Below are 24,140 nucleotides of genomic sequence, written 5' to 3' on the forward strand. Positions count from 1 at the left end.
TTCCCTGGCGGGTCGCGGAGTGTGGGATTGCCTACTGGGGTCAGCGGGGGAGCTGGCCCCAGGGAGGGGTTTCCTGCCCCTCCCTTCCTTCCCTCCCCATCTGCAGCTGCCTCCCTCTTCCCGCTCCACCACAACCACCCACACATGCAGGGCCTTGGAGTAGGGGTATGTCACCAGGGTGCAGAGGAGGCTACCCCCCCCCGTCCCCTTCCGGCTGCCTCTGCCTCAATTTTATCCCACAACTTAGACATTCACATTATTCACACTCTCATTACACATACATATAGGATCTTGGGGGTGGGCACAATCACGGAGTCCAAATTACCATCAGGGTGTACACCTCACCCCTGGCTTCGTTGCCCACCTCTCAGTTTTAAATACATGTAGACATTGAGGGCTATCAGGAGGGACCATGCGCTTACCTGCTGCTCCTTGGCAGGTACAGTGGGGCAAAAAAGTATTTAGTCAGCCACCGATTGTGCAAGTTCCCCCACTTAAAATGATGACAGAGGTCAGTAATTTGCACCAGAGGTACACGTCAACTGTGAGAGACAGAATGTGAAAAAAAAATCCATGAATTCACATGGTAGGATTTGTAAAGAATTTATCCGTAAATCAGGGTGGCAAATAAGTATTTGGTCACCTCATACATGGAAGATCTCTGGCTCTCACAGACCTGTAACGTCTTCTGTAAGACGCTTTTCTGTCCCCCACTCGTTACCTGTATGAATGGCACCTGTTTGAACTCATCATCTGTATAATAGACACCTGTCCACAGCCTCAAACAGTCAGACTCCAAACTCTGCCATGGCCAAGACCAAAGAGCTTTCGAAGGACACCAGGAAAAGTATTGTAGACCTGCACCAGACTGGGAAGAGTGAATCTACAATAGGCAAGCAGCTTGGTGTGAAAAAATCAACTGTGGGAGCAATCATCAGAAACTGGAAGACATACATGTCCAGGCCCGTCTGAAGTTTGCCAGAGAGCACATGGATGATACAGCAGAGGATTGGGAGAATGTCATGTGGTCAGATGAAACTTTGAATCCAATCCAAATCCAAGATGGCGCCGCGTATGGATGCCCTGGTGCTTCAGTGCATTACTTTTGTCTTGTTTTTGTGCATTTCTTCTGTGTCTGGGCACTCCTCTGGATATTCTTACACCAGAGAAGAGCTCCTTAACTGCAGGACTACAACGCCTGTGGATTTATTTCCAATATTTGTCGCATCTGCGGCAGATTTACTGCTGACTCTGATCAGGAAAGTGAGACGTCGAAAGAGAGGTAAGCGAGCCGGCGTACTCGTGCGTTTGAGGAAACGCGGACTGAGAACGGCCCTTCCTGGGATCTTCCTTTCTAATGTACGCTCACTCTGGAATAAGATAGACGAACTGGCCCTGATGAGAAGCATGAACAGAGACTTTGCCTCCTCCTGTGTCTTATGTTTTACGGAGTCGTGGCCATCCCAGACTGCGCGCTCAAGCTGGAGGGCTTTCATCTGCTGCGCGCGGACCGGCAGGCCGCTCTCTCCGGTAAAACCAAAGGTGGAGGTGTCTGCTTCTACATCAATAGTGGCTGGTGCACAGATGTAACAGTGATTGCTCAGCACTGCTCTCCCTCTCTGGAATATCTTTTTATTCACTGCAAACCGTTTTATTCTCCGCGGGAGTTTGCTTCATTCATCCTGGCCGCTGTTTACATCCCGCCAGACGCGGATGCGCGAGCAGCTCAGTGCGCACTCGCAGAGCAGATTCTCCACACGGAGCGGACATACCCGGACTCTGTCATCATTGCTCTCGGGGACTTTAACAAAGCCAATCTGAGCCATGAGCTTCCGAAATACAAGCAGTATATTAAATGCCCGACCAGAGAGGAGAGGACATTGGACCACTGCTACAGCACGATCAGCGGGGCCTATCGCGCGGTGCCGCGCGCTTCACTCGGACTTTCTGATCACGTCATGATCCACCTAATCCCCGCGTACAGACAGAGGCTGAAGCTCTCCAAACCTGTCGTGAGGACCAAAAAACTGTGGAGCAACGAGGCTGTGGAGGAGCTTCGCACGTGTTTGGAGACCACAGACTGGGACACTTTGAAGGCTGCTTCTAACAGCTTGGACGAGTTTACGGACACTGTCACCTCCTATATCCACTTCTGTGAGGACAGCATTGTGCCATCACGCACCAGGGTGAGTTATAACAATGACAAACCCTGGTTTACTCCTAAACTCAAAAAGCTGTGGCTGGAAAAGAGAAAGGCGTTCAGAAGCGGAGACAGGGACTGCTACAGAGAGGCCAAGTACAAGTTCACTAAGGAAGTGGACATTGCCAAACATCAGCACTCTGAGAAGATGCAGCAGCAGATCTCAGAGAATGACTCGGCCTCTGTGTGGAAAGGTTTTAGGAATATTACAAACTACAAGCCTAAAACCCCCCACTCCACTGACGACTTGCTCTTGGCCAACACCCTCAACGACTTCTACTGTCGTTTTGACGAGCCATCAGGCAGCCTTCACACCTCCAACGACCCCAACAATAGAGGCACTTTGGTCACTCATTCCCCCACCTCTCCCCCCTCCATAGAGCCATCACCACCTTCAAACTGTTCACCTACAACACCCCCCTCCTCACCCCACACAAAAGAGGATTTCACACCACCTCCTCCGACCACAACTCTTCATATTCATGAAGCAGATGTGAGGAAGCAGTTTAAGAATCTGAATGCTCGGAAAGCTCCCGGCCCAGACGGTGTGTCTCCTGCCACCCTCAGACACTGTGCAAACGAGCTGGCCCCAGTGTTTTCTGGCATTTTCAACTCCTCACTGCAGGCATGTCATGTGCCTGCCTGCTTCAAGTCCTCTACCATAATCCCTGTCCCCAAGAAACCTAGGATCACTGGACTAAATGACTACAGACCCGTGGCTCTGACATCTGTGGTCATGAAGTCATTTGAGCGCCTAGTTCTCTCCCCATCTCAAGACCCTCACGGCCCCCCTCCTGGACCCCCTGCAGTTTGCATATAGAGCCAACAGGTCTGTAGACGACGCCATCAACATGGCCCTACACTTCATCCTGCAGCATCTGGACTCCCCAGGAACCTACGCCAGGATCCTGTTTGTGGACTTCAGCTCTGCCTTCAACACCATCCTTCCAGACCATCTCCGAGGCAAGCTTTCCCAGATGAATGTGCCTGATCCCATCTGCCGGTGGATCACTGACTTCCTGACGGACAGGAAGCAGCACGTGAGGCTGGGGAAGAATGTCTCGGACTCCCGGACCATCAGCACCGGCTCCCCTCAGGGCTGTGTTCTTTCTCCTCTGCTCTTCTCCCTGTACACCAACTGCTGCACCTCCACCCACCAGTCTGTCAAGCTAATCAAGTTCGCAGATGACACCACCGTCATTGGGCTCATCTCTGACGGGGATGAGTCTGCCTACAGGAGGGAGGTTGAACGTCTGGTGTCCTGGTGCAGCCACAACAACCTGGTGCTGAATGCCCAGAAGACAGTGGAGATTATTGTGGACTTCAGGAAGCACACAGCCCCACTCCCCCCCATCATCCTGACTGACACCCCCATCACCTCTGTGGACTCATTCCGCTTCCTGGGTACCACCATCACCCAGGACCTGAAGTGGGAGCCCACCATCACCTCCGTCATCAAGAAAGCCCAGCAGAGGATGTACTTCCTGAGGCAGCTGAAGAAATTCAACCTGCCAACACGGACGATGATGCAATTCTACACTGCAATCATCGAGTCCATCCTCACCTCCTCCATCACCGTGTGGTACGCTGGAGCCACTATCAGGGACAAACAGAGACTGCAGCGTGTTGTGCGCTCTGCTGAGAAGGTGATTGGCTGCAGACTCCCATCTCTGCAGGACCTGTACACCTCCAGGACACTGCGGCGTGCAGCCCAGATCTCAGCTGACCCTTCTCACCCTGGACACAGTCTGTTTGACCTGCTCCCCTCAGGCAGGAGGCTCCGGTCCATTCGCACCAGAACCTCTCGCCACAAGAACAGTTTCTTCCCCTCTGCTGTTGGACACACGAACAATAACCACATGACTGTCCCCGCCACTAACACATGACCCTACGCTGTGTCACTGCATCATTTCATGTCTGGCACTGATCACCACCTGCACTCATGTATATATCTTTCTACGTAGCACTCTTAATTCTTATTCTCATGTATATATCTCATGTATATCTCATGCACATATCTTTCTTTCTACATAGCACTTTAATTCTTATTGTTTGCACTGAAGCACCGCAGCAAATTCCTAATGTTGTAAACCTCAACATCTGGCAATAAACCCATTCTGATTCTGATTCTGATTCTGAAGATGAAACGCGGCTGGGTCTTCCAACATGACAATGATCCAAAACACACCGCCCGGGCAACAAAGGAGTGGCTCCGTAAGAAGCATTTGAAAGTCCTGGAGTGGCCTAGCCAGTCTCCAGACCTCAACCCCATAGAAAATCTGTGGCGGGAGTTGAAAGTCCGTGTTGCTCGGCGACAGCCCCAAAACATCACTGCTCTCGAGAAGATCTGCATGGAGGAATGGGCCAAAATACCAGCTACTGTGTGTGAGTGTGTCAGACTCCTTCATAATTTTGCCTTTAAACAGTCAATTTTCTCCTCCCCAAATTTACTACCCAAATTCTGATTTCCTACCTTAAATAGCAGCATTCCTTGTCTCAGCCAGAAGGTAGGGCTCCACTTGCCACTTACCCCCTCTGCTCAGCCCAGCGGCTTTACCCGTCAGGTCCCGTCTTCTTACTGAAGCCGAGTAATCGTGACTGTGCCTGCCTTAGGTTGTCCCAGGGTTTCGAGGTGGGTCTTACCCGTCATGGGCTATCCAGCCTTCCATACTCGCCTGATACGGGGCCCAAGTGGGCAGGGGAGGGAACACACTGGCTCTGGAAATTAAAGGAGTGTAAGCTGCTTCCTTCATTGCATCTTATATTAAACTATCTCACTTCTGACTCCTTCCTAGAATAATTTCACATATGGCACTTTGTGTATGTGTGTTTTCTATTCATTAATGTAATTGTCAGTTATTTTTCTCTCATTTTACTTTTTATCTGTTTGTTTGTAACGTTCTACTTTAGTTATACTAATCTTGACGTAAAAACAATACTCCCCTTATTTCACGCACACACACTCTGCATTTTGCCTACGCACACACTTCTCTCTCAGACTTCCTCTGTTCACGCACCACCTTGCACTCACTCTACTATCAACTTTCTATAGTGTTATTATTATTTAGTATTTTGTACACCTCACACAGAATCATTCAAATCGAGTACTCACAGCATTCACATCACAACCTTCAACTTTCACTTTCAATCCTGCAGACGCAGAGATGGACATCTCCTTCACCTAACATAAAACTAAATTAATATACAACATACAATTACTGAAATTCAAACTCAAATACACCGTCTGTTTTAATAAAGTCAAAGAGTAAACAGGTGTACCAGTGTATGTACTTATGTGTTTTAAACTGAAAAGAAAAGAAACTCAAACTCTTATAACATCACTCATGCCTCTCTCAAATTAAAAACACTTTCAAACTTTAAAACCTCCTACCTGGTAAAGACCTATAGTAAACGTTTGACCTCTGTTATTGCCAACAAAGGTTATGTTACAAAGTATTGAGTTGTATTTTTGTTATTGACCAAATACTTATTTGCCACCCTGATTTACGAATAAATTCTTTACAAATCCTACCATGTGGATTCATGGATTTTTTTTTCACATTCTGTCTCTCACAGTTGAAGTGTACCTCTGGTGCAAATTACTGACCTCTGTCATCATTTTAGGTGGGGGAACTTGCACAATCGGTGGCTGACTAAATACTTTTTTGCCCCACTGTAGCTCCATGCCCTCCTGGGTTTTAATTGCACCTTAGAACACACATGCATCAACACTACAATGAGCGGGTGGAGGGAGGTTTGGAGTCTTCTCTCACCCCCATTCTCTGCGGCCTGCTGGAGCGGGAGGGCTAGGAGGAGGAGTTGGCCGTCCGACTGCGGTCTGGAGTGTGGGGCCTCCCTGCTGCTACGGAGTCGGGGTGGTCTGCCTCTCCCCACCGCAGGGAAAAGGGTAACACCACCTGGGTCTGGGTGCAGTTCCCCCCTCCAGGGGCAAGGGTACCTAGACCCGGTTCGTAGAGTACGCTTGGGGAGTGTGATCGTGTGTACAGCGTCTCTTTATGTCTGTCTCCACGTTGGTTGAGTGTGGAGTAAGTGCATATGAGAGCATGAGGGTGGGAATGGATGTTTGTATCTGTGTGTGCCTGTATGTCTGTGTCTATATGTCAGGTTGGGTATCAGATGCCACCTCTCTGGGTGGGCCTCCAAGGTTTGGAGGCCCATCTCCACCCACCACCACTTCCCCTGCCAGTGGCGGACTCCCTCAGGTATCGGTGCGTTGGTGGTTCTTTGTGTCTGGGGGTGGGCGTCAAGGTACACACCGGCTCACTCCTTGGCGGCCACTTATCGGGGCCTGGAACCTGGGGCTCGCTCGGGCCACTTCAGAGGTGGGGTGCCCCCGGCCTCTCGGCCTGGGGCTCGGTCACTCAGGCACAGCTGGCTGCCGGCGGAGCTCACGGGCGCGTTACTGCAACTCCCCCTGGCTTCTGCTCCGCGGCTGCTGAGTGAACCCTCATCTGGGACTCTCCTCAGCTCTTACTGGGACAGTGGCGTGGCTGCCCCTCTGTTAGTCTTCCTCGGTCTCTTGTGTTCTGGGGGCCTCTGGATGTCTGGAGTTCTGATCTCCTCCATACCTGCTTCATACCCTGGAGGACGGGGCTGTGGCCCCCCCACACTCCCTTAGGGATGGGTATCGAAAACCGGTTCTTGTTGAGAACCGGTTCCCACTGTTTCAATTCCTTGGAATCGTTTGCCATTTTTGCAAACGATTCCCTTATCGATTCCAGTCGCCCCTAATGACGTCACCATGTTGCGGAGCGTCATTTACCTGGCAGGAAACATGGCGGCTCAAATGCTAAAAAGTTTGGTTATACTTTACAAGAATGGATGACAACAGGGCAACTTGCAATACTTGCAAAGTAGATATTTCATTTAAGGGAGGAAACACTACGAATATGCAAAAGCATTTGCTCACAAAACACGTGCTAACCTTAAATTAATGTCGTGTTTTTAATTCCGCTCCGGACTCGTGAATCTCAACCCAGCAGCAGCGGTAACGTTTGCACGTCCTCTCCCGTTAATGCGGTAGGTAAATAATCAACTAACAGTGCATATTATGTTAGCGCGATCTGCCTTATCTGCCATTACTGTGCGTTTAGGTGACCATGATGAGGGAGACAGAGTCTGACTGGCGCTCGCTGGCAGTTCTCGCTGCAGTCTCCTTTCAAGCCAGGATAGACGAATGTCACCGAGCAGTGACTAAGTTTGTGGTAAAAGGCTTGCACCCATTTGCCACAGCAGATGCCCCCGATTTTCGGTAAGTGAATGTGTTTAATTGTACTCAGGGACATTACTGGATATTCTTGTGTAATTGCTACAGAATAATTAATGTTATACTTTGTTATTGCTACAGAAAAATATTTTTTTTATTATTTTTCATTTACAATTTTTTTCCCCGGGGTCCCTGTGACCCCATTGAAGAGACGTAGGCTGGATCTCTTAAGATCTCACTGCTGGGTTTGTAAGGCCATGTTACTCCTAAATTTCTACTTTGTTCAAAGAGAAGATATAAAACAAAGTTCTAAGCTATCATATCTGATATCATATCTCACAGTACAATAATATTGAATGGGTTGCATTGTTGTACTTTGTCATGTTTCTCAGGTCTTTGTCTGAATTTCTACGAACATTATTGCTAAGGATTGTCTTATTGCATTGGAGTCACACTGGGTTAAATATGTACACTTGGGTTTTAAGGGGTATTTATTATTTTCTTCTTTTTTTGGGTTGTATGGAAGCCCCAAACGCAATTTCATTGTTCTTGACAATGACAATAAATAAATAAATACTAAATACTAAATACTAAGCTAATCGACCTTAGTGTTCTCCTTTTTTAAAAAGAATCGATAAGAGAATCGATAAAGAATCTGTCCCGTCTGTAACATCTGAAAATAAAATATAATAAATAATAAAAACAAAGATCGACCAAATGGACCAATACGGCAATGCCACGAAGATCCATTTGGCAAAGTAAATCCATTGGGTATCCTTGTTGGTCTTCAGACAACAATTCTGATGGCTAAAGAACCAAATGGGACAGGCAAAAAAAAAACAAAAAAAACAAAACAAAACATAATCAAACATGTTTTTATGTCTGTAAATTACTTGTATAACAGTGTAGTTACATCCTGCAGTGTGAATTACTTGTATATGTTGCATTGACAAAGTAAAAGAGCTCCACGTTGCTCATGACAGTGAAATAATGTATCCCACAAAACTTTAAATATAACAAAACATCGGCCTGAAGCATCAAAACATGCTAAAGAAAAAACTCACAATTACTCTATTTTCATGTTTTTCATGTGTGCAAAGACACAGCAGAAAGTTCACATGGGTTTCTAAATGTGATCGTATAAACTTTTTAAAAATGTAATATGCACCAGATCTCTTCACAACAGATACTTACCCAACTTCCACCAGATCCCAGATCCACGTCTCAGGGAAGAAAGAGCGAGCTGTCTCTATTAGTGGAGGAAGCTGCCCAGCAGGTTTCACAACAAGACTACTTAGTTCAATAGAACCATCTCTAAACCGGGGAGCTAAATAAAAATAAATAAATAAAAAAAGAAAAAATTATTTCCTGTTTTCTTTTTGGTAAATACAAAGCAAAATTTATAGCCAGACACAACACAAACAAGTGAATGATTCACCATAGTAGACATGACTAGAGCCATCATAGTAGACAACAGGGCCATGACGGTAGACTTTTCCTTTGAACTTGAGGCATGAAGGCAATCGAAAAACCAAGTTTGTCGCCATCTTCAGTCCGACTTTCTAGATATTTCAGCAGCACACAAAAATCAGCAAAAACTGGTGCAACAACAAAAACTATTGTATTTACGTTATGTTTGACGGACTCACAGGTACACTTGTATTATACCTGGAAAACTGCATAGGCGTCATTTTGCTCTTGACTGAGGTACGGCAAAACATATCTTTTTGGTCTCACATTAAGGCATTCTGTAGCATCATTAACCTCATACGGGATATATGAGGATTTCTTGAGTGGGAGCAAGTCAAATATCTGAAAAGAAAAGTGCAGTTCAGCAAAACCTCCAAACATTTATTGCCTGCCTGCCTGGTCACATTTGATCCATTAACTCTTACATGTAAATATGAGTACAGATTAGGTTCAAATGAATTGCTAGATTATCTAAGAAGAATTCTTAAAAATAAATAAATAAAAATGACCAAATGTTACAGAAGTTCTACAATTTTACTATAAACACCACATCGTTCTTAGTGATTTATATGGCTACAGTAAGTGTTCTCCATTTGAAGCTGTCTCTGTAGCTCCTTAAACTCACTAAGTCTCACTTTTTCCATGTTTTGCTGTATGTTTAACATCAACAAATACTCGTGTATTTGAGCAGTTTTGATGCAAAGTTAAATTCTTCTCAAGTAAAGCTAAAAAAAAAGTCATGATCCTGGATTTATCTCCATGCTGAAATATTAATTTGCCCAAAAGGAATTAATTTTATAAAATTAAAATATTGTTGTCTGCAACCACATGAGCAACAAGCATGGTACTTACTTGCTAGAAAGACTGTCATCACAGACACATGCATATGTAACCTTGTATTATTTCTATGCTAGTTTGCTTTAAGACAAACTCAGCATTTGACTGTTTAAAACAGTTCAATGTACGACTGCCCAGACGTGAGCTGCTGGTAACTCACGACACTACGGCCTCTGGAAATAAGGGATGTGTCCACCTCACTGGTGTTAATATCAGCAGTTACCTTATCTGCATCCAGAGTCTTCCCAGGCTCCTTGATGAGAACGCTCTTGTCGATGGCGCTCACACCACACAGAGAACGTGGCAGGGCCGTCACCTGCATGTTGGTCTCTTCACCTGGGACGGCTGAAGACGGTGAAAACTCCACTGACACCTGACACACACAAAACACCCGTAGAAGTTTAGTGACTGTGATAACTCCCCACGCACTGCTGGCTAAATGAGCTGCTTCACCGTGGTGAGTGACAAATCACGAGTCCCATGAGATGGCTGCACACTACATTGGACACTGTATGAACTGTAGGACTTGCATCATCATTGAAAAAGTGCTTGTATAAATGGGAGTGAGCGGGTCATGAGGTCATATAAAGAAGCAATTTGAGTCCTCAGGTAGAGTAGAAACAGCTGTGCAACAACCAGTCCATTTACTGATGCTAGAAATCCTCAGGTGATTTAGCCAACTGTAGATGACTTTGATTTGAACGAATTGGCATGACTGCAGACACCAAACACACAGCACACCTCTAGAATTACACTCACCTTGTTGCTGAAGCATTTGTCAGTAGAGAAGTCAGCACTGTGGGCAATTACATCCTCACTTGGCAGGACGGCAATCGTGCCACGGCTTCCGGAGGTACATGTTTCCGCAGCAAAACACATGCACAAGATGGAGAGGAGAACACGACACAGTACACACAAACACCCCCAAAAAGTGGCAAGGTGATCGGTGAGGACCACCAAACCGTGACAGTACCCCCCCATTAATGGGAGCCTCCCGGCGACCGACCAAACTTGTCAGGGTGCCGGCGGCGGAACTCTCTCACCATGGTGTCATCGAGAATCGCAGACCGCGGCATCCAGGAACGCTCTTCCGGACCATACCCGTCCCAATCCACCAAGAACTGAAAGCCCCTACCGCGGCGCCGGGCATCCATAATGCGGGTGATGGAATACGCCGGGGCGCCGTCGATAATCCGGGCGGGTGGCGGGGGCCCGCAAGGCGGGCACAAAGGGCTGGTCCGGACCGGTTTCACCTGGGAAACATGAAACACATTATGAATCCTCATGGCACAAGGAAGGGCCAAGCGAACAGTCACTGGGTTCAGAACAGCCTGGATCGAAAAAGGCCCAATGAAATGCGGGGCCAACTTCCTGGATTCAGTCCGCAAAGGAACATACCTGGAAGAGAGCCACACCTGCTGTCCAACACGATAGGCAGGGGCAGGGGTGCGGCGACGATCAGCCAGCCTCTTATTCTGTTCCGCCATCCTCAACAGAGCCGCCCGGGTGGCGCGCCACGCTCGCCTGCAGCGTCTCATATGATGCTGAACGGAGGGGACGGCCAGCTCGCCTTCAGTGATGGTGAGTAGAGGCGGCTGGTACCCCAGTGACGCCTCAAACGGAGACACACCAGTGGCCGCCGACGTGCTGGAGTTGTGAGCGTACTCGACCCAAGCCAATTGGCCACACCAGGTGGATTGATTCGCGGAAACCACACAGTGCAACATAGACTCCAACTCCTGATTCGCCCGCTCCACCTGACCGTTCGTCTGAGGATGAAAACCTGAAGACAAACTCACTCCGGCCCCCAGTTCCGAACAAAACGCCCTCCACACCCGAGAAGTAAACTGGGGACCCCGATCAGAAACAATGTCCTGTGGCAGTCCATGTAATCGAAAAACATGATCGGTGAGGAGCCGAGCAGTCTCCAAGGCCGTCGGGAGCTTAGGCAATGCCACAAAGTGTGCAGCCTTGGAAAAACGGTCTATAACAGTGAGTATGGTCGTGTTACCTGACGACGGCGATAGACCGGTGACAAAATCCAAAGCGATGTGCGACCAGGGGCGCTTGGGGATGGGCAGAGGGTGCAAGAGACCAGCCTGGGGAGCACTGGGGGTCTTATTCCGAGCACAGGTAGGGCAGGCCGCCACATAGTCCCGAACATCCCTGAGGAGAGAGGGCCACCAAAACAAACGTCGCAAAAAACTAATGGTGCGGTTCTTACCAGGGTGGCAGGAGAACTTTGCGGTGTGGGCCCAGTGTATAACTCTGCTCCGGACCATTGTGGGGACGAACAACCGTCCATCAGGGCCCGTCCCTGGGTCTGGCTCCTGCTGCTGGGCCTCTCTGACCGTCCTCTCAATCTATGCGATAGCCCCCACGATGCATGAGGCGGGCAGAACGGGTCTCTGCCTCTCTTCGTCGTCCGTGTGGGGCGCAAATTGGCGTGACAGAGCATGGGGCTTCGTGTTGCGTGATCCAGGTCTGTAGGTTATAGTGATATTGAAACGTGTAAAGAACAGGGCCCACCTGGCTTGACGAGTGTTGAGACGCTTAGCTGCCTGGATATACGCCAAGTTCTTATGGTCTGTCCAAATCACAACGGGGTGTTCTCCTCCCTCCAACCAGTGCCGCCATTCCTCCAGGGCCAGTTTGATGGCGAGGAGCTCCCGATTGCCCACGTCGTAATTCTGTTCCGCTGGAGTCAGCCGTCGAGAGAAAAAGGCACATGGGTGCAGCCTGCCCTCCATCCGCTGGGAGAGAACGGCCCCCACCCCTGAGTCCGATGCGTCCACCTCCACCACGAAAGGGCGGGTGAGGTCAGCCTGGATCAAAATGGGAGCAGAGGAAAACAGACGTTTCAAATGAGCAAACGCCCGCTATGCTGAACTAGACCAGAGAAAAGACTGCTTGGGAGAGGTGAGCCGTGTGAGAGGAGCAACCACCGCACTAAAGTTTCTGATGAACTTCCTGTAAAAGTTGGCGAACCCGAGAAACCTTTGTAGTTCCCGACGTGTCCTGGGCTCGGGCCACTCTACCACTGCCCTCACTTTGGCAGGATCGGCCCGCAACTGCCCCTTCTCCACAATAAACCCCAAAAACGGCACAGACTGAACATGAAACTGGCACTTCTCACCCTTGACGAAAAGCCGATTCTCCAGCAGACGCTGCAGCACCAGTCTCACCTGTTTCACATGTTCGGCTCGGGTCCTAGAGAAAATGAGGATGTCGTCTAAATAGACAAACACAAAATGGTTAATAAAGTCACGCAGCACATCATTAACCATAGCTTGGAAAACAGCGGGGGCGTTGGTGAGTCCGAAAGGCATGACCAAATATTCGAAGTGCCCCAGATGGGTGTTAAACGCCGTCTTCCATTCATCCCCCTCGCGAACACGAACCAGATGGTATGCATTACGGAGAAGATGGAAAAGATGGTCGCCCCCTGGAGTAGTTCGAATGCTGAGGCCAGAAGAGGGAGGGGATATCTGTTCTTGACTGTAATCTTATTCAGGCCCCGAAAATCTATACAGGGGCGGAGAGACTTGTCCTTTTTCTGTACAAAGAAGAATCCAGCCCCCAGCGGGGACGTGGACGGGCGAACTAGACCGGCAGCAAGGGAGTCTGTGATGTAACGCTCCATCGTCTCACGTTCGGGTTTTGAGATGCTGTAAAGCCGGCTGTTGGGTAATGGGGCGCCGGGGTGCAGATCTATCCCGCAATCGTAAGGGCGATGAGGCGGGAGGGACACTGCCAGGTCTTTGCTGAATACCTGAGCCAAATCGTGGTACTCCGGAGGGACGGCTGAAAGATCAGGTGCCTTCACTTGAGCCGCTGGAGTTAGGGGCAATAAACTGGGCACCGCTGCACGTAAACAATGTTCATGGCACCACTCGCTCCATCCTGTCACGCGTCCCTGAGCCCAGTCGATCTGCGGGTTGTGTTGTGTGAGCCATGGGAACCCCAAGACCAATGGTGTGCCGGGGGCTCTAAACAGAAACAGGGAAACTTTCTCGACATGGTTACCAAAAAGAACTAAGGTCAGATCGGCTGTGCGATGAGTTATTTCCGCTAACGGGCTGCCGTTAAGAGCCGACACTTGAAGAGGCTCCTGGAGAGGAACTGCAGGAAAGCCCAACCTCCTAGCGAGTGATTCGTCCAGAAAACTCTGTTCGGCCCCAGAATCCACTAACGCACTACACAGATGGGTGTGAGATTGAAAAACCAACTTAGCAGGACAACTCAGATGGAAAGCAGTGTTCATGGTCGCACCCGTCAGTATTCCCACAGCTACTGACGGGCTTGGTCGTTTCCCCGAGAGGGGCATGCGTCAGCAAAATGTCCCTTCTTCCCACATGCAAAACACTCACCCGTCTGGCGTCTCCTCCTCCAATCTGTGGAGCTCAATCGAGCTCTTCCTAACTGCATAGGCTGCTCCTCCGCCTCCGCAGGTCACGGGTCCGTCCCTCTCCATTCCAGAGCCGGTAATTCCGCCCGCCACCCAGCGCCTCCCGGTGTCCGCCTGCCGAACTCCCGCAGGTGGTCGTCCAACCTAATACATAAATCAATCAACGCACTCAAAGTTTTAGGCAAGTCTTTTGTAGCCAACTCACGCTTCTGTCCCTCATTCAGACTGTTCAAGAAGGCGCCCCGGAGCGCTGTTTCCTCCCAACCAGTCTCCTCAGCGAGGATCCAGAAGTCCACCGAGAAGTCAGCGACACTCCTCCGGCCCTGCTTCAAGGTAAACATCCTATGCGAAGCGCTGTCAGGGTTAGTTCCTTTATCAAAAACGCTACGAAACTTGCTCAAAAACTCAGTATAAGAAATCTGAGGCTGGGAGTTCAGGACCGCTTGCGCCCACTGCAAGGCTCGGCCTGTCAACAGCTCCACCATCAAGGCTATTTTAGAACCATCAGTGGCGTAGGCCTGAGACTGCTGCCTAAAAATGAGGGCACACTGCGTCAAAAATCCCCTACTCTTGTCTAATTCTCCAGAAAATTTTTCTGGGACAGGCAATGAATGTTCCCGTAGTAGCGGAGGAGGGGAGGGAGGCAGTGGGCAAGCAGCAGCGACGCTGATCGGGGGTGGCGCTGGTGAAGGGCCCCCAGCAGCTCCAGACGGAGATAGCAGCATACCTTTTAGCTCCGTCACAACCTGGATTAGCGCTGATTGCTCCCTGGAGACATGGTGTAACATTATCTCGTGGCGTTCTAATTGCCCCGCCTGGAGCGACAGCTCGCGCCGCCAGGATGACGAGTCCGCTGAGTCCACTTGGCTGGAACGTTCTGTTATGGTGAAATGGAATTAAAGGACTCAGGTGCGAGACTCCTTGCAGAGTGACAGTGAATTTATTCACAGTGAAAAGGTGAGTCAATAGTTCGAGTCTGTAATCCAGAAAGAGCAGTGCAGTAATACGATGACTTCTCCCCCGCAGTGACAGTGCTGTAATAATCCAAAACCGCTCCTTGTGCCGGCTCCTCCTCCGATCTCTGAATCCTGGGGGCAGATGAGAAAAGCACACGCACTGTAACACAACCGTTCTCTCTTTCACAAGCTGAGTGTACTAGCCACGATTACGCTACCCGGTTTAGTTCAACGTTCCAGCGTTGGTTGTGACTCGACTGCACCGTTAAATAGGGTTGCTTCAGATTAGTTGTAGCCGGCGAAGTAATTACGCACAGGTGCGACACTTCCAGCTCTGGACCCTCCCCTTGGGTCAGCTGCCGTGCCGTGCCACGGCTTCCGGAGGTACATGTTTCCGCAGCAAAACACATGCACAAGATGGAGAGGAGAACACGACACAGTACACACAAACACCCCCAAAAAGTGGCAAGGTGATCGGTGAGGACCACCAAACCGTGACAGGTACGACCGCTGCCATGCTCCCAGGAGGGTGTGAATGCCAGAACACCCTGGAATGCACACAAAGTCTTTGCAGACTATTAAGGATCAGACCCCTATCAATATGACACCGACTATCAACTCTAAGCATATATGAGTAAATATTTCTAAGCATGAATGACAATCAACAATACAAATCTAACACTAGATAGAAGAGCAGCTCCAGCACGCACATTACTGATATCCACCTGTGTTACCTCACTTATATGAGGAGCTGGATCATTATATGAGTAACTCTGGATTAAAACAATGACATACTTAGGTGCAGAGATAGGCAGTAACGTGTTACAAGTAATCCAGTTACCTTTTTCAAGTAACAGGTAATGTAAGGGATCGAGCACGCTGCGTTACTGCGTTACTAAACCGTGTTTGTTGGTGAGAGTGTCTCATGACAATGACATACAAGTGTGACGTCCATGGTAACGGACATGTGCAGATCAACAATGGAAAATGTATCGAGTGTGGGAGAGAGTACGACCATGCAGCATTTAGAGATTGGAAGTACTTACATTACTTTGAGTTTGATTCCATTAAAAGTGACATTGGAAACATTGGAGTCCACTGTACACTCTGTGTGGGAAGAAAACTTTACAATCAACAGAAAAAGTTTACAATGCCTTTGAACATGGACACTGCAGGCCTACTTGTTGTTCCTAGAGTATTTAAAAGTAGAATGGGAGGCAGAGCCTTCAGTTTTCAGGCCCCTCTTCTGTGGAACCAGCTTCCAGTTTGGATTCAGGAGACAGACACTATCTCTACTTTTAAGATTAGGCTTCAAACTTTCCTTTTTGCTAAAGCATATAGTTAGGGCTGGACCAGGTGACCCTGAATCCTCCCTATAATTGTTAAAAAAAACCTCTCCTGAGGTCAATTACTGATGTGTGCTGAAATCTGTATGTAAAACGCAGTGTAAATAACAGGTAATAAGCTGGCTCGTGCTGCTGTCTCAGAGTCCACTGGGGGTGGTAGAGTCAGCCATAACCTTTACTAACATTTTCTTAGGATTCAATGACGAAACATGAGTTTCAGTCAGTTTCCCTAACCACTCTGCTTTTTCACTGCCTAATCCTAACCGAAGACTCTTTCCAGTCATCTTGCCTGGCTGTGCGGAACTCTTTCATGGATGGACACAGTATGCCCCTGGACCCGCCCCAAGTGAGATACCAGCCAGGTGGAGCACAATATCCATAGAGGCTGGGGTCTATCACACCAAGTAAGGCCCAAAGTGAAGACTGTGTAAAGATGCACCAGCACATAACAGCAGGGTGTAAGATGCTAGCAGGCAGGGCATACATGGAACGCCCCCAAGGGTGGTGGAGAATGACCGAGCTAAGATCCTGTGGGACTTCCAGATACAGACGGACAAAATGGTGGTGGCTAACCAACCGGACATAGTGGTGGTAGACAAACAGGAGAAGACGGCCGTAGTGATCGATGTAGCGGTTCCGAATGAAAGCAACATCAGGAAGAAGGAACACGAGAAGCTGGAGAAATACCAAGGGCTCAGAGAACAGCTCAAGAGGATGTGGAGGGTGAAGGTGACGGTGGTCCCAGTGGTAATCGGAGCACTGGGTGCGGTGACTCCCAAGCTAGGCGAGTGGCTCCAGCAGATCCCGGGAATAACATCGGAGATCTCTGTCCAGAAGAGCGCAGTCCTGGGAACAGCTAAGATACTGCGCAGGACCCTCAAGCTCCCAGGCCTCTGGTGGAGGACCTGAGCTTGAAGGATTTACCACAGGGGCAAGTGGGGAATTTTCTTTTTCTTTTTATATACATATATGTTTGGAGATATAATAAAAACTCACATACGTTAGAGTGAAGTAAGAATCTTTTTTGTAACCTGTGACAACAAACACAACAACACAAATCTGAAAGAGAACTGTGTGAGAAAATGATTAAATACTGTATATGTGACAGAGAGACACAGAGACATCATGTTAATATGTAAAAATATTTAATGTGGTTCATACAGCACCAACATCACAACATCATAGCGTCAGGGTGATTATATGGATATATATGATACTGATGCAGGCGGCTATCAATCAGAGGGACTGACAGGAAGTGTGGGTGTGGCCGCAGTGCCTCCGTCATGGGACCTTCCTGCTCTGATTGGAGCGCAGAGGTCAGAGGGGGTGTTTTATGATGTTCGTCTGATGCTTCCTGACAGTCAGCAGCTTTGACCTTTGAACCACATGAAACGTTTTGACCCCACATGTGACACAGAGTCAGGAAACTCTGTGGAGATTGTTACCTCTAAACAGTTTCGCCCGGTTCGTAGATTCCTCAGGCCTCCAGAAAGAACACCGGGGACTAAGTAGTCAAATCACAACACTTTTATTAATTCACACTCATTGATCACACTTATTGATTACACCTATTGATTACACCTTCTAGAAGTGAGATGTACAGGACCCTGGAACTCCTCTGCAGATCTCAACTCCTTTGTCTGTTACATGCAGTTTTTTATTAGTGATAAAAGTCATGATTTTTATACATATTGCAGGATTGCACACGCTTACAGACACAGAGTCCAGAAACACACATGACAGTATTGATTCCAGGCAAAAGGCCTCAAATTCATTTAGCTTTTAACTGAACTTAAAGAAGGACCAAAGAGGAAGGAAAGCATATATTTTGGTTAAGTCTGATAAATTAGAATTAGAAGGTATTGTTACATTAAAAGGAGCAAAATGAAATAAAAGGCTATGTCAAAAACAGGTTATAACATAGAAAATGTGAGGTTTTAAAATGAAGTTAGTGTTAACACACAGGAGTTGTTTCTAGGCAGCATTTAGCTATGATGAAATGTATACAGGAGTAATTGCTTATATGCTTAAACTTAATTGATTAAAGTGGTTGTTTTCTTTTGGATCTTTTAGTAGAATAGGCGCTTATAATGATTTTCTTGTTAAAAAGGTGGCTTTAGGTCAGAGTGAAGGAACTTGCAGCAGCGACAATTCGTGTACAGGATGTTGATGATCAGATAAGGGAAAAATAGAGCGAGCAACCGGACGGGAAAGCAGGGCTTAAAGAGTTTTAAAGTGATGAGTAACGTTGAAGAATATATATAAATACAAGTCAATAAGTTAAGAACATAATTAAGATCAGGCTTTGGATTACAGAGTCCAGGGGCAGGAGAAGGTGCAGGAAAAGGTGTTTTGTTTCCTTTGCAGAAGATCTCGGCGAGGATCCTGGTGGTCCGAGGCCTGATGGACCACAAGAGAGGGACCGAGAAAACCTAAGCTTACACACGGAGTGTTCTCGAAGGGGAGCTGGTGTTTATTACCGGACCAATTAGATGACATGAGGTTGTCTGATTTGCTGAGCGAGGTCTCAATGTATTGCGACCTCTGGTGTGCCAGAGGTCGAGAGAGGGAATGTGGAGCAGGGAAATTATTTTACTGCTATTGTTGAATGATTATCATCATTACCATTGCATTAATGATGTGATCTGCAGCGTTGATATTGCATTCAGAGGTTGAACAGTGTGTGTCTTTCAGAAAGGCTAAAAGTCACAGGCTGACAGGAAACAGGCTTGCAGAGAGTTTGCAGAAGAGAAAGCAGAATCTTAAGTTATTTTGAGCAGCAGGCTAGACGAGGCTATTTGAATTACTAGGTTATTCAAATTGATCATTGCTTTAACAATGTAACAAATTGCTTTAAGAAGGCCTTAAGATGTTTATGCATACAGTTATTATGTTAACTTTGTATTCCAGATGCAGTTATAACTATTTTATACATATTGCATATCTGTGCTTATTTGAGTTGATGTTCAGGTTCTTTAAGGGTTTTAAGCTTCACTGGTGAGTGTCCAGATGATCTATGCTGAGGGAAAACTAGAACATAGAAGGAATTGCAATACATGCTTACAAAACACTTATATCAGGTCATTTTATATTAAGCTTTTAGTAGAGGTTCTTGATTAAAACATTTATTTAGTAGATGACATATACATAGTCTCAGTTAGGTTGTTACACATAAGGATGAGCCTCTGGTCTGGTAAAAGGTCAGAAGTGCAACAGGTGAATTGAGAAAGAAGCATTTAAGGATAAGAAAGACACAGACAGTTAGTAGGTGAGAGATGAAGAGAGGCTGAGTGAGGTCAACACACACACACACATTAGTTAGATTTATTTAGAGGAGAGAGGTTAGTCATGTCTGGTTGTAACTGCAAAATTGTCTCGGTAAAAGAGGAACCGTTCCTTGTTGTCTCGGCAAGAAAGAGGAACAATTCACTTTAAGACAAGAACAGAAAGGTAGACAGGAAGTACCGGCCATGAAAATAGAAGACGATGTTCTTTCGAACTGTGTTAAAAGTCATTGTGGTTTTGATTTGACGTATGTATATATCCTGTCTGTGACGTATGAAGGGGCGTCAGTAATTCAAACCCTGATGCTATAAAAATCTGTGTATGCTTTGAGTAAGTCGAAGACCAATTCCTGTTCTTCCCACACGTGTGTATTCATTAAAATCATTGTTTGACCAAGATCTTCTGGACCATGGTGGTTTGTACTCTCCTTCCTCAATTTTTGAACCTTAACACCCCCCTTCTAAACCCTCTACAAGGTGCCATAAAACTAAGTGCTATGTTTACATACTTTCACTTGAGTGTGTGCGTGTGAATGCCTACATGTGCGCGTTCCCGCGTGTCTATGTGTATGTGTGAGTGCACGTGAATGAGTGTGCGTAACAGTTAAAGCACTGTGGGTGTAGGTCAGGCCTGCCCAATCCCGGTCCTCGAGAGCTACCGTCCTGCAGCTTTTAGATGCATCCTTGTTCCAACACAGCTGAATCAAATGAATGGCTTGTTATCAGGCCTTTGCCAAACATGATGGCATGCTGAAGAGATCAAACCATTTGATTCAGCTGTGTTGGAGTAGGGATGCATCTAAAAGCTGCAGGACGGTAGCTCTCGAGGACCGGGATTGGGCACTCCTGGTGTAGGTGACTCCCTAGAGGTCATAAAAACCCATCTCCCTTCCAGACCACAGTTATCCAGGTCAAATGTTGAGACCCCCACCCAAACATTCTCTGGGGAATTTCCACTCAGCATTAACTCCTCTCTGTTTTACTTTCGCAGCTCAACTGGGGAGGGTCTCCTATACTCTACTCCTAAGTTCATGACACAATCAGGCCTTTATTACATTGAGGGCAGTGTCAGTGTCTCTACAATAATTCTACATTCTATGTTAACACATTTCTCAACTCTAAAGAAGGCTACACATAATTCTACATTCTATGTTAACACATTTCTCAACTCTAAATCAGCTAAACATTTCTTCAAGTTCCCCTTTTTATCTGCCCAAAGGCAGATAAAACTAAACTAAATCCCTCACCATAATGTTGTCATACTGTGACTCCCCATTTCCCAAAAGTGGCATCATGGTTCGGCCTTTGTATCAGATTCTCCCACAGCACGATTGATGAGTCTCACAAGCAAAGCTCTGATACAAGGCACACAACAACACCCACATGTCACTAATACTGCAATAAAAACAGACAAAGAAACCATAATTGACATAATGAAACCTTTCCATTGCCCAAAGACAGAGGTCATCCATGCTTCCAACGGGTTATCCACTCCCGAATGCTCATGCATTGTAATGGACAACGTTCTCAGACCTTCCAGCGCTCGGGTCACAGAGCCATCAGGGGTTGTATTATTTGGAATAAAGGTACAACACATATCCCCAAACATCGCGCAAATGCCCCCTTTTTCTCCCAACAACATATCTAACGCCATCCAATTTTGTACTGCCATTAAAGATGTTGGACCCAACTGCTCAGCAAGCCCTTCAACCGCGTCCCTGGTAAGGTTTGCCAATCTCAGGACATTATAGTGCACATAATTAATATGATCCAAATTCTTATTTGGAGTTACTGGAAAAAATGCAGAAATTATGGGAATGTTACGGGTCCCAAGGATGAAGACCTCGATGACAAATATGTTACCTGTAAAAGCAGGTGAAGAGCAGAGTAAGGAAGACACGATGCGTCTCTGCTTTCCTCCAGAACGTGTCTGAGGAAGCAGCGGAAGGTGGGCTCCACTTACTGCTCCCCGAAACCCCGGAGCAAGCACCAAAGTTCCGCCCTCACTGCTTTCTAACATAAAATGAATCCCTGTTACATGGATTTTCTATCCTCTTAAAGAAACTGAAAATAAATACATATAGCAATGAAAAATGTCCCGTTACATGAGTGTTTTACACAAAATAATATTAATGTGGTCATTCCCTCACAGGGGTGCCACACACTCCTCTACAACAAAAGTGGCTCCTGACACTTAAACAAATTTGCACTTCCAATCTCTGTATTCTCGTCAAATCTCAGACAGTGAATAATCAAAACCCTTAAATTAAGACTTCAAGCACTTAGGAATGTTTGGTTCTCTAGGATTAGATAACCACCATAGTTTAGGGCTTCTTCCTAATAACTACATATGGGGTAGAGAAGAGAGATATATGGGAACTGGATGACCGGTGGGCCTTGGAATGAAGATAGGCTTGGTTGTGGGGGCCACAGGGAGGCCGAAGGCACAAGATAAGTATCTACCATGTTTACAGTGGGCCGTGACTGGTATGTTGGATGACCTAGAGATGAATAGGTGAGCATTTGGCCTGGACGTCTCTGTCGGGTGGATCGCCTCAGTGGGGCAGGTGAGTTAGCCTGAGGGTCTCCTACCTGCTCATCACAGCACTCATGTCGAGGGGACTCGGGTTCTACCTCTGACTGAGGCAAGCTAAGGGCTGCCGAACTGTTACTCCCCTCGCGGTCACACTGGTGAGTCTCAACTTCATCTCCATTCTCAGGTGCCATGGGACCCTCTCTTTCTAATGGACCTCCTTCGTGGGCTCCAGCCACCTCTGACAGATTCTCAACAATGTCCTCGGCATCTATCACAGGTGTCCTTCGTCCTGGCTCTTCAAGATCCCTCGGGCTCAGAACAGATCCTCCTTCAAACTGAGCCTGCGTCTGTCTCCCCGGTTCCAATCTGTCCTGGCTGACAGCTTGTTTCTTGGAAGGGACGGTTGTTCTGAACTCAGCCTGGATTGGTGGTACCCTCAGCCAGTAGCCACTACCCGGGTCATCATCTGAATCAGAGGTCTCAGCATTTTCTATCCGTCCTTCCCTGTCTTTACCCCTCACTCGAGCATTGGTCTGTTTGTGAGTCGATCTTAAGGTTAGTTTAGTTGGTTGTGGTGGGAACTCTACTGGCAAATCATTGACCAATAGGAGCAACTTCCGGTGCAGGGTCCGAGTCCTTCCCTGGTCATTCCCCTCTGGATGGACGACATACACTGGGTTATCCGAAGCCTGTTCCTTTGACCACATATATCCTGTTCTCCCAGTAGGAGCGTAATTTGCCAGGTCCACCACGCTCGCCTAAGTTTCTCACCAACACTCTGTCCCCTGGTTTCAGTACCACTCCCCTCACCTTCTGATCTTAGTACGACTTCCCCTTAGCACTAGCCGAAAGACTATTTTTGGTGGCAACCTGATAGGCCTCTGTCATTCTCTTACGCCACTTTTCAGCATACCCCCCGTACGACACTGGTTCAGTTTCCTCAACCAGGCCGAACAACAGATCGACCGGAAGGCGGGGGTGACAGCCAAAAAGCAAGAAATGTGGGGAATAACCAGTGGACTCATGACGAGTACAGTTATATGCATGTACAACCTGTGGGAGATGATCTTTCCATGTTTCCTTTTCTTTGTCTGTCAGGGTACGCAACATCTGCAGCAAGGTGCGGTTGAATCGTTCTGCGGGATTACCCTGGGGGTGGTATGGGGATGTCCGAGAATGACCAACCCCTGATAGCTGCCCAAGAGTTCGGAAGAGCTCATTTTCGAACTCTCGCCCCTGATCGTGATGGAGTTTGTTGGGGAACCCGAAGCGAGGTATAAAATCATTGTAGATCCGCTCGGCTGCAGTCCGCCCGGATTTGTTCTTGGTCGGGTAGGCCTGAGCGAACCGTGTAAAGTGGTCGACAACCACCAAAATGTATTCATACCCGCCTTTGCTTTTCTCAAGATGCAGGTAGTCTATACAGACAAGTTCAAGCGGTGAGTTGGACTTCAGGTTGCCCATGGGTGCACGCACATGAACTGTGGGTTTCTTTTGTTTAATGCAACAGCATTTCTTAGTGACGTAGTCCTCTATGCACCTCTTCATGTGAGGCCAATAGAACCTCTCTCGTGCGAGATGGAGGACCCTCTCCGTACCGACATGACCCATCTGGTCATGAAGATGTTTCAATACCATAGGCTGGTACAGGAGAGGTAGGACTAGTTGTTTCCGTTCGGGTGTTCGTCTGTACAAGATTCCACTTTCGAGGTGTAATCGGTCCCACTCGCGGAGGAGTTTACAAGCAGATCCTTCTAACGACCTCCTGATACTCTCACTGAGTCTGACATTAGACTCTTTAAGTCTGATGACCTCCTTCATCGTGGGGTCATCCCTTTGTGCCTGCATCAGGTCATCAGGTTTGACTTCCTGGAGA

The 24,140-nt window shown here is 47.5% G+C and overlaps 1 protein-coding gene across 1 annotated transcript in view; it reads right to left on the minus strand.

The window, feature by feature from the left end:
• The window catches only part of LOC113018310 (alpha-2-macroglobulin-like), a 53,458-nt gene extending 42,845 nt beyond the window's left edge, over positions 1-10,613 (minus strand). Inside the window, exons 1-5 of the mRNA XM_026161366.1 lie at positions 10,494-10,613; positions 9,958-10,107; positions 9,096-9,239; positions 8,866-8,989; positions 8,622-8,754 (exon numbers count right to left, since the gene is read on the minus strand). Of these exons, the coding sequence (XP_026017151.1) occupies positions 8,622-8,754; positions 8,866-8,989; positions 9,096-9,239; positions 9,958-10,107; positions 10,494-10,613 (671 nt within the window). The remainder of the gene's footprint in view (positions 1-8,621; positions 8,755-8,865; positions 8,990-9,095; positions 9,240-9,957; positions 10,108-10,493) is intronic.
• Positions 10,614-24,140: the final 13,527 nt, after the last annotated feature.

The sequence above is a fragment of the Astatotilapia calliptera genome, unplaced genomic scaffold (assembly GCF_900246225.1).
Source record: "Astatotilapia calliptera unplaced genomic scaffold, fAstCal1.2 U_scaffold_6, whole genome shotgun sequence".
Lineage (NCBI taxonomy): Eukaryota > Metazoa > Chordata > Actinopteri > Cichliformes > Cichlidae > Astatotilapia > Astatotilapia calliptera.